This window comes from Suillus bovinus (assembly GCF_016758785.1).
Source record: "Suillus bovinus strain UH-Sbo-P2 chromosome Unknown EDB93scaffold_13, whole genome shotgun sequence".
Lineage (NCBI taxonomy): Eukaryota > Fungi > Basidiomycota > Agaricomycetes > Boletales > Suillaceae > Suillus > Suillus bovinus.
The window spans coordinates 444,892-461,204 of record NW_024542069.1 but is presented as its reverse complement, the minus strand read 5'-3'; the positions used below and the strand labels follow the sequence as shown (position 1 = coordinate 461,204).

The following is a 16,313-nucleotide window of genomic DNA, read 5'->3' as shown; positions in this document are numbered from 1 at the left end:
GTGGTCGTCCTTTGGACTTCCCAGATGTTCTGTTTCTCCATCCGCAAAATCACCGGTAGCATCGCAGCTGGTAATGCAGTCGTCACTCTTATTTGTGAGTACATAGTACATATGAGCTAGTTGATTCCGGAGTTGACAAGTTTTCGACTTTCAAACACGATTTTGTTCTACACATTTTGTGATTTTGTATTGTTGACCTACTCGTATTTATACAGGCAACGTTCGTATTTCTAACTGATGCGTGTTCTTCATCCTAGTGTGGTGGCCAACTTCCTGATGATTTCCTGATGTGCAACTAGTATGATTCAACCTCTGCCAGTTTATGCGTCGGGCAGTTTTTGACTTGGCATAGCAGGACAAACCTAATTCATCATATATTATATCGCGATACACGCTTTAAAGCTGCTGAGGGAGCTCATATCCTGTCACGGTGGACGAATGCCATTCAAAAGCTGTTTTGTTGAGTCAATTCTGCCAGTACTAGTATCATGTCCACTGAACACGACTTTATGACCTCCTCTGTGGAGTGTAGAACAGGCAGTACCAACAATTAAGTTGCCAACAACCTTCTACAAGTAAGTCCAACTCACCATCATGTTTACTTGTGTCTCTACTCCTCTCGTTATTCTCCTCGGTTTGATTGCCCTCTTCGAGGCTGGGGCGCCAGTAGTGAGCCTCGCCTGACCTCGAATATTATCATATTGACAACATGTTTGCAGGCTGCTCGCGAAGCCATTAACGTTGACACTGTGACGGGTAAGTTATAACACCATCGAGGCCAGACTAGTAAGCCTGACTTCGCATCAGATCTTACATACCTTGTTTCAGTTACAGTGTGCATAGACCGAATGCGGTGGTTCATCATGTTACTATCCGCGACGGACGTGCCACTTTTCAGATTTCCGCACATAATCATGATCATGGCAAGGGGACCGACCTGAGCGCGAGAGAGAAACTGATCATGTGATCGCGTCCACTGGGAAGATGCGCTCGTCGTCGAGTCGGGTTTACGTGAACACAGCCCAATATCAATAGATGCCATGGACACCTTGTGCTTAGGGCATAGCATTTAGTTTAGCAGGGCCGCTCATGGTGTGAAACTGTAATAGTACTAGTACATTGAGTAATTTAAGGACTGACTTTGCCACCTCGAAATATCCAGTCCTCCGAAGTAATCAATGATTATTGAATTCGCATCAGGCACGGAACAATTATTAACCGACGACCAACGGTAGCAATCTGGGCCAGAAATACATCGCAGCGGTCAATACTAGTACTTGACGCTCGTGACCTCTAAGAGATCGCTGCATCTCCGCTTTCTTTCTTTCTCTCACTCGTGGGTTTCGAGTCAGATTTGATGTCATGGTTCTCATCCTGTCCCGGGCTCAGCTCCAGCACCAGGTAAGGACTCATTAATTCACGAGCGGAAGCTTTTTGACAACACCATGTCGTACTTGCTACTTATCAGGTCCTCTCCGTGAGTTGTCCACTGCCAGTTCCATTCTGATAGCAAGGCTGAAATATTCAATACAGTCCCGTACTGACGATGACAGCGATAACTCAGATTGGGATCCTATGCAGATCACAGCCCCAATAATTGTTGGCGTCTCACTCATAATCATCTTTGCTGCATGTATCATGTGGTACAGATGGTCACACCATTTCAAACATCACTTTCGCCGGGTTCGAGATGCATCTGTCTCAAAAGTATACCAGGTCTTCATGCCTCAATACCGTCGTCGAGTACAGCATACTAGCATACCCGTTACGCTAGATGAGTCCATGGCCACTCCATGTCACATACGAAGATATCATCACTCGACGTATATTCGATCAGACTCAACTGATTCAGAAACACCACTAAGAGACTCTTTCGAATTCTCCTTCCCACCCCACAAATATCGTCCTGATTCTTTTCGCAAGTCAGCACATCAGCAGTCCCAGCGATCTGGGAGGCGGCTATGGCGATGGTGGAGTCTTTTTGGTGTGGGCCCTCGAGAGGTCAAGCCAACAGTACCAAGCCATCGCTGGGTGGTTGAGGGTCCGGATGAAAATAGTACTGTGGGACATGGGGATGGGTCATTCAACAGCCAGAGCGTTGACACGAGATCAAGGTGGACGAGCGGTCTCCCACCGGTGCATGAACAGACGAGTGACGACGAGGGTGACCCCGGTCGAGAAATTTATGGCGGGGTTATCCAAATCGGAGATCCTGATTCCTCTACACACTCAGCGACGCCAATAACTCCAGGATACCATCAAGGTGTTGCAGCATCTGTACCACCTGGGTCGGTTTCTACATCGGCCCGAACGGCAGCACCGGAATACAGTGCGGCTGGAGGTCCGTATTCGTCATCTAATTCGCGGACCATGACAACCGCGCCAACAACTTACATTCAACAAAGTTCCTACACCCCGGTAAGTCCTGAAAGCCGGTTGTTGTGACTGTATCCTCACTAACTTGTATCACCTAGGGACTTACCCACTCCAACTCGCCCGCCCCACCAATGTACAGTTCGGTTTCGCATAGCAGAAATGCGTCCATTGAGAGTCTTGTATATCCCGCCGATCCGGACCCAACGGCGCTCTATCCATGGTCGGTGCGTGCCATGACACGGACCCTCCCACGTATATACCAGCATGAACGACAGATGTCGACGGAGAGCATACTTGCGAACTCGGCCCCTATGGTACCACAGAGCATGTACTAATTAATCGTATTTCTCGATATCCAAGAGGATGAGTAGATCCAGTGGACACTGTACCCTATAAAAATGGAGTTCGTCAAGACTGGTTGTATTCATTACTACTCGTAGTAGCACCATGCCCGGCCCCCTAGTTCCATGGTGTCCTTTGGTCCGTGTCATGCCCTTCAGCATATAGTCATGACTCCTTCACGTTCGTCCGGTAGCATATTTTATACTATCTAGTATCTTTGGGACTTAAAAACTTTGATTGTATTTTCGTAGACATCTGATGTGCTTATCCTCGCTTTTTTAGCACGATTCTTCGGATACCTCGGTAACTAATCAATTATAATTCTGGCATCATTGCTGCGGGATCTGTCGCAATATATCTGCTTCGTATGTCATGTCCCATTCAAGTTGGAAAGGAACACGAAGCACATGCTTTTTGCGAGGCCGTCGGACAGGTGACCGCTCTTCGCTTTCTTCGGTGCATGGTCATCTGATTTTCTTACAAGTACCATGGCCATTTGATCAGCCCTGCGATGCTCATGAGCCTTGATCGTGTGACCTTGCGCCGGGACGTCAGCGCTTCAAGGTTCAAGTCGTGTCCAGCCAGGGATCCGGAGCTGCGCATCGTGCAAATGATCAAAATTGGAATCTCGCACTGGAATTCCAGAACGATCAAGCCCATATTTCTAGGATACGTAATAATAATATGACAAGTACTCCAATGTCAGTGAGGTAGTGCGTGCGTGCGACCTGGTACTTAAATATATAGACACACAGGCCAGGGTTTCCTAGAGAACAGCACAGGCGTGGTATTTGCCTTTTGATGAAAACTAGTATCTTTCTTCCCAATGATTTCCTTGCCAGATTGAAAGATGCATCGAGGAGGCCTAGGTTTTTACGGGGATAGCACCACAAAAACCGCTACAGCCGCAGCGGGATTTAGAGGGTAAACGGTTCATCGGTCTTTTGAGTCCGTCGACGATGATCAAATGTGCGCTGATCGTGTTGTATACACTCGCGGCAGGGTTTCACAACAGACACCCTCAAATGACAGCGGGAAAGTCCTATTGTGGAAAGTCGGAATTCTGGGGGGTCCGCACACTGCGTCGATTTTTGCTCTGGTGCGAGCCTAATCTGAGTCAGAGAACTGGTGGTCAGATTTGAGTGATATAGATAGCAAAAAGTAACGCACCATCAGTACCGCCAGTGCAAACATCTAAAATTTTCAGTTGAAAGGACTACACAAGAAAGAAAGAGTTCATGTTTACCATCTCAGACCCAACCGCCTCTGAAGATTAGCAAAGAGTTATGAAAACTTACAAGAGACCAACACGAATTGCAGCAACAGCACCATTCCTGATCACGAACTTGACTCTCGTGGTCGAAGGCTTCAGTGATCATACGCATGGTCTTCTGATAGAGGTCACGAAGGGTTCATTCCTTGGCTTGATCTTTATACGTGACTCCGTTTTCAAAATCAACTTGATTGAATAGATCTGCACTCATATTCGCAACCAGGGGCCGATGTGCTGAGGTGTCCTACAATATCCTGAGGGACATCCGCGAGGTTGACATCCTTGCAGAGATAGCTGGATGCGATACTTTAATATTTCAATACCAATTGAGGACCGATATAAACGTACGTCGTGAAACAGTCCTAAAACACAAGCTCTTTCGCCGTTGGTCGCACGTAAGGTGATCACTGCAAAATACCTTCTTGCGCTGATAGCTTCTGACTGTGAAGCTTATCCCAAGTAGATCCTGTAAGTACCCTCGCGGGAGGTCGATTTCAGGTGTCAGACCGCGCTAAGCCGGAAGAATCATCAAAATCGAAGGTAGAGAACAGGACGACCAGGGAAACACCATAATCCATATCTAGAATGCTGTATCTGTGTCCAACGCTGGTATGAGGTGGTATAGGCATAGTGCGTGCGACCTAGTGTCATGAATACATGCAGATCAGTGTTCTTGCCTTAGTAAAAAGGGTATCTTTCTATGTATCCGGGCCCCCGAGCTACTTCGAGATCAGTGTCCAGTGGTGAGATTTCGAGAGGGGTTACAACAGATCTTTCTACTTGAGTTCGCGTGTGACAAAATGCCAGATGTAGTGTGACCATCCCTCGAGAACACCGGTACCTGTCATGAGATGCAAACAATCTCCAGAGGCATGCTGGTAGGACAGTGGCTTATGAGATATGAGTTGTGCGCGAGACTAGTATTGACTTACAGCATCAGGGCGCAGCCGTCCCGGTCTCTCAATCGGAAGATAATGGATGTCCGGGAACTCGGGTGATGACAGCAGCTCCTTGAAGGAAAAGTCAGCATCCTTACACCTCGTATTCATGTTAAATTGCCGACCTGGAATGCTGTGTTGAAGTCCGCAATCCATGGCCAATTATACCACTTATAAACCCATGGCGTAATTGTCTCCGTAGGCTCGAAGATGTTGTGGCAATTCTCGTGGCCGGGCAGATACGCTCTAACGACTACCTGTTTTGGACGTCTGCCCCCATTTTTATGGTAGTCTGCGATGGCGCTCTGCACTTCGCCTGCCCAAGTCCGCATCGCAACCTTGAAGAACGCAAGAACATTATGGATACCATAACCAGCATCTTCTCCAGCGTCCTCGTCGCGAAATGCACGGAATGCGGTTGTTGTCCAGTGTCCAGCAGTACTCACAACCAGCGTGCCATAGTTGGCATCCGGAGGTGAATCAAGGAATGTGGCCATGTATTCTGATGGGGAAAGCGACCAAAATGCCTCTTCGCCGAATACGGTGTCTGCCTTGGTGTATTGAGAACTAGGATTTTGACTGTTGAAGTCGGCGGGTTCAACGGGAAATGCTGAACTGTGGTATAACGCGTCTATTTCTGTTCCGTTAAGAAGCAGGTCAACACGTCGGAATGAAACGAGTGGTGTGTTTTCGATGGAGAAGCCCTCCGGCATAGTGATTTCGGGTATCAGGGGTGACGACGGCGACAGGTATAAATGTTGTTGCCATGCACGGTCAAAGTAGGGATTTTCTGTGTAATTCGGGGTTGCACGGACGTGCGGGTACAACAGACACGACAGCGAAAAGAAATGGTTTTCTGTTATCGAGTCTGCAGGCGAGGTTAATGCATGAGAACCGAACAGCACAGGACGGAGCCGACATACCGCCCAGTAAAAGCCATCCGCCATTCGTTACCATGTCCTTGACCATCGCTGCGCCATTGAGAGGATGTACATCACACTGGCTCGAAGGCAACCATCTGTACGAAGAGACCTTAGGAAATCTGTCCCATTGTTCTTCGTGGTCTGTGCCTAGATGCCAGTGGTATTCACGGTCTGCAGCACAACCTTCAAAGCCCGCTAAGGAAAGTGCTTCTTCCGGACGCGTTAAATTTACCAGGTCAGACGTCGGGCTATATACCCAACGCCCATTGGACCACTGTTCTGGAGTGCATGAACTATGCTGTCGCTGGTATGAGAATATTGAAGACCAGTTTGACAAACGAAAAGGGTGTGAAGAAGAGAATGTGTAGAGTGTGATCACAAAGGTGGTGATAGCACCAAGCAAAAGGACTTTTGTGGACAAGAATCGGGGTCGGATGGAGAGCAGCGAAGGAACCTTGGCCATGATACTAGTAGTAGATGGCGGATGACTTAGAGAAGCGATTGGAAAGTATATACACACACAAGGGAAACGTTAATGAACATTTTCAGCTTCGCACCACGCCAAGCGCTAGGCCAAGCCAGGCCTTCCGATTCACCGTGACAAGTTGTTTCAAAATTAGCCGAAACATGGAACAACGTTGTACCCTAACGCTCACGCCCCACAGATACTAGTCAACTTGTGTACTAGTAGCTACATAGTACTTACCAGTGCTTGTCGAAAACATTTTAACCATAATATTGGCCCGTGCGCGTCAATTCTCGTCCCATGCGCCGAATAAGAAAACCGAGGAGAACCCCAAAAATCATCGGTCAGATTACGCAAGATTCTGAGAAGAAATTCAAATAAAAACTTCTAACCGGATAAAATAACTATATGGCACCTCAATCTTACATTATCATTGCCTAAATAGGCTGCCATACTACCCTGGGAACGCCAATCTAATTAGCTCAGTTCGCATCAATCCCTGACACTGCCAATAAATACCTGAATAATGCTGAATATCCTCCCTTGTTAACATAAGGCAGGAACTCCCCATGGGACACCGGTGCTACTGCCGCCTATTACCGAGTACAACGTACGCAAACATTCTATTTTTGGTAATACTGAGTCACAACGCGTCGGCAACGTCCTTAAACCTTCATGCTTGTCGTTGTCCACGACGAGCTCGAGTATTCAATGTAAATTACATCTAAATGCACCGTTTTTTTGTGCGCCCTCATGCATAACAATTTAAAGAGTCTTAGCGCACTATTTTATAAGGCAAATCACGAGTATTTCATTAGGAAAATTCAGAAACAAGCATAGTATTGTAAGTATGTAAGTCAAGAGGGCTGAGGTATAGCACTTGTCTGGTGTACAGAACTGACAGAGGCGCTTGTGGCACTTCCGCTGTCGTTGGTGCCTGGGGTACTTCCACTCTCGTTGGCGCTTGCAGTACTGCCACTGTTGTTGGTGCATGGTTTCTTGCGAGGACCGTGCTTCTGGCCCTTGTCTGACCGCTCTTTGCGTGCCCGCTTCTCCACAGCAATGCCACTTCCATTTGTTGTGGTGACAGTGCTGACACCTGTTGTACGAGCCTTGCGCTTCGATCCTTGATGAAATTGGGCTTGAGTCTCTGGAGGAGTGGCGCTGGTAGTAGGGGGAGGAATGTCGCTGCTGGGAATGTCGTTGGAAGTGCCATTGTTGCTGTTGGAAGTGTCGTTGTTGTTCGAAGTGCCGTTGTCGCTGTTGGAAGTGTTGTCGTTGCTGTTGGGAAGTCCAGCTTTGTCTCTGTCTCCAGTGCGGCCATTTAGTGCTTCTTCGAACTGCTGATCCTCCCAATCCTTAAGTTCAGCCTCTGTCAGTTTACGAAAGCAGCGTAGCACCCTGACTGCCATGCGTTATGCAGCACGGTCAATTCAGACCGTGAGCTGATGTCCCCTGGGGTGCAGAACTTGCTGAGCGGCCAGTTCTCGAGGATGATATGGAATTTGGTGGTGATATAAGAGTCGAAGTTTTGATAGTACATACGAGGTACTTTGAAAGGTGCAGCTTCAGCTTCTGTTATGTTATTGTGTTAGATACCATACACCAAAGACCAAATAGCAAACATACGAAGTTTCCACAGGATTAGTACACTGATGGCTTTCTTGAGAGCGAGAACTTCTTGAAGATGAGTCTTTGCGACACCTGCGAGTAGACTACAGTTAGTAATCGTTAATAGATGAACAGCCTCTGTGCTAACCTTGGACACCAGTGATGCAGAAGGCCTCCATATGCAAGGCAACATCCATAGCTGAAGTACCGTAGCATGCATCCAGAAAATCTGCGGCTCGTTGAGTGTGAAAGAGGTGCGGCTGGTTGAAATGATCGAGGTTGGAGCGTGTTGCGATGATCAAGACTTCAACACCTGTGTGAGCGTTCAAAGAGCGAGCCTTTGAGTTGTTAGCATTATGAATTATGATTAAAAAAAATACTTAGTACCTCTCGATCAAGTGTCTCCAAGGTCTTTCAAACATCTTGAAAAGCATTTAATGGCACGTTGTGGAGAGCAAGATTTTTCATTTCGCGAAATTCTTTGAGTGACTGTACTGCATCATTGGTTTCCTCCTCTTGTGCGGCCTTTGTCATATTGTTCCAACGTGATGCAAGCTCTTTCACGCATTGTGAGGCTTTGACAGATGGAGAGCCAGAAGGACGTTCTAACGTAGGTAGAGACATTGTCACAACCCAAATAACGAATTAACGCTTGGGCAGAGACTAGGACTCGACTAAGGTTATCGGACAAGAGAGAGAGGAGCAAGTACGTCTTGGATTGCTACAGTGTAGATACAAGAGGTTTGAACTAAAGAACTATCGACCAAGACATGCTACCTATATACAACTATTGAGACGGAGATTGAAACTGAGTTATAACTACTAGCCAATCATAAAATAGAAAAGGGAATCGTACCATAGAACATCGTAGAATATTAAAGAAGTATCACGTGACCATATCTTATCTTATCGTATCTAATCTTATCTATTCACAATCAAAGAACTCGTCTTCTTCATCAGTCACATCGAAGACACGTGTCATGGGTGCTAAGGGAATCTCTGAACTAGTAGACGCTTTCGGGGTAGGGTTAGGGTTTGACTTAGGCGCTGTGTATTGGCACTTAGGAAGATTTAGGAAAGAATAATGATTTGTTAAAGGTACTCGTGACAGACATGAGCATCATCAAATGAAATAGTGAAAAAACATACCAGTGTTGATGTGTTTCACTTCTTTGTGAACAAACACATTCCACCACGTGGGGCTGCGTGATGACTGTTACAAGAACATCTAGACGCTTGGGCCCCTACTATTTTTCTCCTAATCCTCCTCGTATCAGCCCTCGCGTCATACCCTTACCCTGACCTCACCCTTGTCATCCTTGTCATCCTCGCATTCCCTTTCGCCCTCCACCTATCGCTTCAGCAAAGCCAGTACATCTGGCCCGATCCATTCGCTGACGAAGCATACCCATGCTCCGTTTCACCACCTGACTGATCCAGGGGACAGTCTCCTTACCCTTACCGTCTGGACGGTAACCTATGACATGATGCACGACGCATCCCCTTTGCCCTGTTCCCTTTCTTGATCTCTGACTCGGTGCGCAGTCGCACATGCGACTTTATACTTAGATCCGCAGTTGCACGATCGTGCCCCTGCGCGTTTCACTTCTTATTTTCGATCTTTGACTCATTTTCTTATCTAGCACGTTCTACCTCGACCGAATGTGCCTTCCTGTTATAGTTATACCCTTTACCGATTGCCTCTCCCGGTAGTACGAGTTATCACCCACTAATACGTCTCCTGTCCTCTATATAAACTCGCTACCATGTACCATATTCCCTAACTTGAATCTACTTGGTTCTTGACCTCCTACTCTTAACTGAGTGATCCTTTCTGCCTCGCCAGCAGTCTATATTCTATCTTCTTATCTGCTCATCGCGGATAAGCCTATAGTCTCGACCTTTACTCATCGACTTCGTCGACGAGCAAAGCCCCTGTTAACTAGTCGGACTTCTGTCCTTCTAATTAACGACGATCCTTACGATTAACCTTCGGGTGTCGTAAGCCTAGGCCGATACAGCTTATCGTCTCGCACCCGTGTGACATAAGCTACCCGATTTGGACATAGGCGTTAAATCATACTTGCTGAAGACCCGCCAAGTACGACCCCTAACCTTGGGCTAGCCCAAGGACGTCCACGACCATTGACGACACAAGCTCTGTTTGAGCGTCGCCAACAGATACCATCCAAGTCGTAACAATGACTGTGCTACTCGAGCACGCTGCATAAGTTCTCCAAAGTAGTACTCGACACTGTGTTTGCTGAATCTCTCGTGTAGCAACTTTGCTTGTTCGTTTACAATGTTGCGAGCCTCTTAGAGTGCCTGTGCATACAAAACACGGTGTGTTAGCCATTTGTCTTTCAAAACAGCTTTGTCAGCTGCTGAAAGCTTGTACCGAGTCCTGGTGCGTTGACGCCAGGGTTTGCGAGGCTGGTTGGTAGTAAGCCTCCGCATTTTATTAGCATAGCGGCCAAGTGGATTGGAAGTGTCAGGCATGACTGCAATAGCCTGCAGCAGTGTGAAATAAAGCAAAAAAAAAAGAGACCTGACAAAACAAAGAGATCCGACAACAGCAGTGTGAAATAAAGCAAAAAAAGAGACCTGACAAAACAAAGAGATCCGACAGCAAAAAAGAGATGAAGACCCGACAAATGGCAGTGTTCGCTAGTGTGTCTATGCACGTGACTTTAGATCTAAGCAAGATATATGTGCATCAAAAACCATCGTCACCAGTAATGAGCATCCAAAGCCAGCAGTGCCTTGGAGATGGCAAGACCCCTTCCTGAAATCTCATCAATGAACTCCCAGCCAGATTTGCTGGTGTCTACAGCATGGGCAATGCAAAGCACAGCACGGAGAGTGAAGCCATGAGACTGGAGATAGGAATCAGCAAGATCACCAAAGGAAGGCATGGGGGTATCATCATGTGGAGGGGGTTCGTAGTGTGCAGATTGCACTCCACTTAACTCCCGAACAGCCTGATAAACTCGGGGCTTCGATGTTCCGGATGCTTCGAGTAACGTCGAGCTGTGTGCTGGAGCAGCGGTTCTCCATGCACAAGAAGACTGAGGTGAAGATGTAAGTGGAAAAGCTGGAATAACAATGCGATGTGGTGTCTCGGAGGGTAATTCGACATGGACATGGTGTGGCGTCGTCTCGGAGTGTAAGTCAACATCGACAAGTACTGTAATAAGTCCCATTAGTATTTCTATTGAATAACAAAGAGAATGTACTCAGAAGGATCCAATTTCACGGAAGAAGATTGGTGTGAACTCTGGAGGCTGATGAAGGTGCGATCTTCTTGGGTAGCTGTATAGGGTGTTAGATAGAGTGATGATGAGACGGCAAACATACCTAAGGAACAATTGTTTCTGTTCTTATTTGCTGATGTCCCCTGGAGACTGGCAAAGGTGCGATCCTCTTGAGAAGCAGTAGAGTGTTAGATAGAGCGACAAACAAGATGATCAACATACCTAAGGGACGGTGCATTTCGTTCTCCTTTGCCTTGAGTGTGTTGAGGACCTCACCCTTCATGATCATCCATGCAATTGCTTCAGCAAACGAAATGAATTTTTTGTATTTTGGGCGCTGAAAGCCCGAGACAGCTTGATGGCAATCTTTCCTGCATAGTAGTTTCAACAGTTAGTATTGGAGTGACATAGAAAGATGTGAGACGCACCATGTAGTGAAAATACCCGTCTCAAACCCAAAAAGAATGCTATAGAAACCTGTGACAACTTTTTCGTGGCGCTCCTGTTGAAGCACGCCATGTGCAGCGTCAGAAGTCAGAAAGGCGCGAGCAGCATCAGCGGGCGAAGTGTCTTCATCGATCTTCGCAGTCTTGAGAATAGATTGGAGGTTGTCAAGTTTCCAGGCATGTTCAATTGACAGACAACGAATGGCAATAGGAAAATAATGAGCGCCCGAAGGATTTGCGATAAACGGTCTGTAAAAGAGTTAGCCATCTAGTTTGTATAGTATGCGAAGGCAAACCGTTCAGTGAAAACACCAGAGTTGCGACCACCAAACACTACATAGCATCTGGATCTGGAAGAAGAAGAAGTTGACATGAGAACTTGAATGTGTGGTGGCGATCAAATAGAGACAATGTTGCCAGTGAGAACATTGAGATGATGCAATAACAGAGTGGCTGATTCAGACACTTACTAACGATCAAACCTTCGCATACAGAGTCAGTGACTGCCAATTCGACTCACTGGCTGAATAAATTCGATCTTAATCTTTCACCTTCCTGCTTTCTAGGCCTTGAATATACTTCACCAATAGTTCGGTCTTAATCTTTCGCCTTCCTGTAAATTCGATCTTAATCTTTCGCCTTCCTGTCTCCTTCGCAAAATCTAATGTCCAGAGGGAACCGTCATGATTGTGTGATTCAACTATGAAAACAATGATTGTATCAATGAGTAAGTACTAAGTCAGATAAGTATTCCACCAGGGTGCCTATGTCTTGCTGCAGGTCATCAACTTCATTAGGTGCATCAGCAGTGTCATCTGTGTCATCCGCATCATCCTCTGGTGCTTCTGGTAACGCACTGTCCTGCTCCATATGAGATAGTACCACTCCTTTCCTCGTGCCGGGTGATGCCACACCAGTGAAACCAGATAGTGCGTAGATTTGCGAGATGCGAGCAAGCAACTGGAAATTGATCAGACAACGGCATGCACAGAATTCCTCAACAGCAACTTTTAGAAGAGAATTGTCAGCAAGCGAATTGAGAATAAGATTGAAATGTTGGTGTTCATCAATGATTGCTGTGTGGAGGCGCCACACTTCAACATTGCAGCGCTCAATTTCCTCCTTGGCACGCTTAATGCGCAACCATTGGCGCATGACCTCACGGACGGCTGGTTTCGCCCAAGGTTTTTCTCGAACATCCTGACGTGTCTCCCATAGGAGACTAAACTCCTCGAGGAAGCTATAATGTGAGACTCTGGACCATTCAAGTGGTGCATGAGGGGGATTGAGCTCTAGCGTGGCTTCGTTATACTTCTTGATAGCATTTTGGATGGTGCGACAACGGGTTTGAAGAGACTTCGAAATGTGTGTTGCACATCTTGTAGGCTACACACTGGCGTAAGTGAAGACACATGAAAAAAGAGTGACTCACCAGTCTGCGATATATTGAGCTTTTGAAGCTCGAAAAGACGCTGGACAACCAGCTGTTGAAGCTGGTCAAGTGCACACTGGTACTTGTAGGCTGCCATATATTCCATTGTTTGCTGATATTCTAGAGTCGACGGCTGCCATCGGTGAGATATTCCCATGGTTACTTCCATTGAAACGACTTCATGTTGAAGGGTAGCAAGGTGTTCAGTCGCATAACGGCACTGCATTTCGAGTCGTCTTGTAGACAAGAGATCAGCAGAGTACGAGCTCTGTGAAGGAGGGAGAAATTGATAGTCTGACTGGTGTAGTAGATAAGAACTTGGAGTTAGTGTCATGTGCCTGGCGCCTGATGATGTTAATAAAAAGACGTCAAGAAGGAATCAAAAAAAAACTTACTCCGTGTCTCTCAATTTTTGAAGGAGCTCCACATACGCCATAGCATGCACATCCCACTGTGGACTGTTTGCCAACATTTGCGAAATAGTCAACCTCTTCGGCATGCCAACTCTCAAGATCATCATCACTGATGCTAAGCGACCTCTTCGCTTCGTCAAGTGCAATTGATTCCGAGGCCAAGATACCTGAGCTGCCTGCTTATAGTTGTTAAAAATCATGGTAGCGAGGTTGAGGTACTTGTCCTCATCCCATTGTTTGAAGAATAAGTCGAGGAAGACATGTCTACGGTAGGGACTCGCATAGTGAATGATGGAGGGCGATGGCATTTGACGCGCTGAAGAAGTGTTCGATGGTTCCGAAATCCTCGAGACCTGCACCCTGGATGCCATTAGGGTGGTTCTTTGTTTGACATGTGAAGTTGTGCGCGTAGCCAGTGGAATGCGTCCATGCACATACGGCATCCTTGCTTCTTGAATGCTTCCCCAAGGCTACTCGAGCTGATAGTCAATGTGAATCCGCAGCCAATGTCGTAAGCCCCAAGGTTGCAGCTCACCAAGAACCTCGAGAATTTTGGAAATGATGGCGAGAGGGTACTTTGCACTGTTGGTATTATAGTAAATAAAAATAATATATCAGAAATGAAATACTTACAGTTCACCGCTGCGCACCATGTCAGTCACCCACAATAGGAGGCCATGACTGACAGGCAGCAACAAAGAGGCCAGTCTCATCGAAAATACTCCACATCCATTTCTTCTCTTCACCGGCGGCAGCCTTCCAGTTCTTGCTGCAATCGGAAGACATTACTTGTCATGATGAGTCCTCGGTGTCAGCGTCATCATCATTCCCAATAGCAGGAACAACATCCTCAGGCTCTGAAGTGTCCACAGGCATTGGTTGCGACCGAACTTCATTTGCAAACTGGTTGACGTAAGGCCGAGGAAGCATGTAGTCGCTGTCAGCATACTCCCTCATATCTCCACGCTGACGATCACCTACTTGTAGCATCCTTTTTGCCAAATTCCCGCCATCAATGACAAACATGTGATTGGATGTGAGAGGTGATTCATCCTCGAGTGCATAGGCACATGGAGGGCAGGCGTTAAGGACCCACCAGTTCAGGGTATCACGACCAAGGGTGACATTGACCTTTTTCTCGATGGAGTGGACCATAGTTAAGTAGACGTCAAATGCGCCCGCTAACATTGTACGATAATGTTGTCTGTAAGGTACCTGTAATGACATTAAGATTAGTGTGACAAAAATGAAGGACTACATACCTTGTATGAGTCACATATTACTTTGCTAAAGGCCTCTACACTGAATGAAGGTTTGCATGAACGAACAAGTCAGTAATGTTCCAATGTACGGAGAGAAAATACAAGTGAGGGAGTATGTGGGACATGACCAACATAGCCAGCGTTTACGAGTGCGACAGATGTCAAGATGTCGTCCTCACATGGGATGAATGCGTGTGATTCCAAAGTGAAAAGGTCGACGACTTTGATGGTAAAGCCATGTTCAGTTGACAGCGGTGTAGTCAGAGGGGGAGCTGAGTTTGATGCCTTCCAGTGCAGGAATGCATCGGCGAGAAGGGGAAGGATAGGCATCCAATTTGCATGCAAGCTATCAAGGTGGCTTCGCCAAGTCCTAGTATCTTTGCACACTCGATAGTTCCAGCTATTGGCCAGTGTCAACACTACAGTATCCAGCATAAAGAAAATACTCACCGGTGATCAACAAAGTCGCGAATTGCATGCACAATCGTCTCGTCCTCATTCCAAGACTCAGGTATGGGTTCCCAGTCTCTGTTTTGCCCATCGTGGTCCATGGCGTCTGTGGCTATAAAGTCTTCGTGAGGCAGTTCAGTGCGTATTTCACCAAGGACATTGAGGGTATCTTGACTAAGACCTGAGAAGAAGATCAGCATAGAGTAAGACAGATAAAGAAAGAAGGTACCAGTAATGTTGAGACAGTAGTGTTCTTGACCTGCGGTGCATTCATGGGCCACTGCTGCCTGGGATAAAACTTCATTGCGTCGTTCTCCAGTATAGCTGAAGCCAGAGACATGAACTTTGCGAGAAAGACCCTTCCGTCGCTTGGATGCATGCATTGAGCACTGAGTAGAGTGGTGGAGGAACCAGGACAGTATAAGAGTGGGAACGTGCATGTTCAACACTGTGGGGTCGACAATCAACGAGTGACGGTAGTACATGTCACACGCGCATAAGTAATAGACTGTAAAGAAAAAGCACTGTTAGTAGAGTGGGACTCCCATGATTTGAGGGTGCACAAAAAAACTGGTGCATTTAGATGTAATTTACATTGAATACTCGAGCTCGTTGTGGACAACGACGAGCACGAAGGTTTAAGGACGTTGCCAATGCATTGTGACTCAGTATTACCAAAAATAGAATGTTTGCATACGTTGTACTCAGTAATAGGCGGCAGTAGCACCGGTGTCCCATGGGGAGTTCCTGCCTTATGTTAGCAAGGGAGGATATTCAGCATTATTCAGGTATTTATTGGCAGTGTCAGGGATTGATGCGAACTGAGCTAATTAGATTGGCATTCCCAGGGTAGTATGGCAGCCTATTTAGGCAATGATAATGTAAGGTTGAGGTGCTATATGGATATTCTGTGTCATCACGACCTATTATGGACGACAGCGTTTTCGACGATGCGCACGACAAATGTGATCCATTCAATCCAGCTCTGGAGATGAGGATGAAGGTTTTTCATATCAGCATCGATCTCGCCATAATGTATGAGAACAAAGGTGTTCAGGCTTCGTTTTATTTACATAACTAGCTCGGAATAAGTATGTACAATGCATATTAGAAGTACTACACTAAAT

The 16,313-nt window shown here is 46.6% G+C and overlaps 5 protein-coding genes across 5 annotated transcripts; 2 read left to right on the top strand and 3 right to left on the bottom strand.

The window, feature by feature from the left end:
• Positions 1-594: 594 nt before the first annotated feature.
• Positions 595-941, top strand: EDB93DRAFT_1248274 (uncharacterized protein; the record flags this gene model as incomplete). The annotated part of the gene is made up of 3 exons (XM_041452692.1): positions 595-669; positions 720-756; positions 808-941. The coding sequence occupies 3 exons, from the start codon at positions 595-597 to the stop codon at positions 939-941; spliced, it is 246 nt and encodes an 81-aa protein (XP_041310016.1).
• A 215-nt stretch (positions 942-1,156) lies between these two features.
• On the top strand, positions 1,157-3,081 carry EDB93DRAFT_1132578 (uncharacterized protein). Its single transcript, XM_041449003.1, has 4 exons — positions 1,157-1,401; positions 1,469-1,477; positions 1,534-2,418; positions 2,475-3,081. The coding sequence occupies exons 1-4, from the start codon at positions 1,363-1,365 to the stop codon at positions 2,709-2,711; spliced, it is 1,170 nt and encodes a 389-aa protein (XP_041310015.1). The 5' UTR covers positions 1,157-1,362; the 3' UTR covers positions 2,712-3,081.
• A 1,686-nt stretch (positions 3,082-4,767) lies between these two features.
• EDB93DRAFT_1081216 (uncharacterized protein) lies at positions 4,768-6,315 on the bottom strand (the record flags this gene model as incomplete). Its single annotated transcript, XM_041445598.1, has 4 exons — positions 4,768-4,866; positions 4,924-5,001; positions 5,055-5,797; positions 5,853-6,315. The coding sequence occupies 4 exons, from the start codon at positions 6,313-6,315 to the stop codon at positions 4,768-4,770; spliced, it is 1,383 nt and encodes a 460-aa protein (XP_041310014.1).
• An 860-nt stretch (positions 6,316-7,175) lies between these two features.
• On the bottom strand, positions 7,176-8,553 carry EDB93DRAFT_1248271 (uncharacterized protein; the record flags this gene model as incomplete). The annotated part of the gene is made up of 5 exons (XM_041452691.1): positions 7,176-7,690; positions 7,864-7,893; positions 7,948-8,022; positions 8,078-8,267; positions 8,350-8,553. The coding sequence occupies 5 exons, from the start codon at positions 8,551-8,553 to the stop codon at positions 7,176-7,178; spliced, it is 1,014 nt and encodes a 337-aa protein (XP_041310013.1).
• Positions 8,554-10,658: 2,105 nt separating this feature from the next.
• Positions 10,659-15,671, bottom strand: EDB93DRAFT_1102246 (uncharacterized protein; the record flags this gene model as incomplete). The annotated part of the gene is made up of 15 exons (XM_041447184.1): positions 10,659-11,140; positions 11,287-11,352; positions 11,406-11,554; positions 11,612-11,772; positions 12,181-12,329; positions 12,487-12,930; positions 13,062-13,329; positions 13,457-13,650; positions 13,913-14,056; positions 14,108-14,116; positions 14,161-14,239; positions 14,321-14,689; positions 14,869-15,136; positions 15,187-15,367; positions 15,446-15,671. 15 exons carry the CDS (start codon positions 15,669-15,671, stop codon positions 10,659-10,661), a joined length of 3,189 nt encoding a protein of 1,062 aa, XP_041310012.1.
• Between the last annotated feature and the right edge of the window lie 642 nt (positions 15,672-16,313).

Bases quoted from the DNA above. Each gene is read 5' to 3' on its own strand.
- EDB93DRAFT_1132578 (XM_041449003.1), top strand. From the start codon at position 1,363: ATGGTTCTCATCCTGTCCCGGGCTCAGCTCCAGCACCAG. The intron at 2,419-2,474 runs GTAAGTCCTGAA...TGTATCACCTAG, and splicing joins AACAAAGTTCCTACACCCCG to GGACTTACCCACTCCAACTC.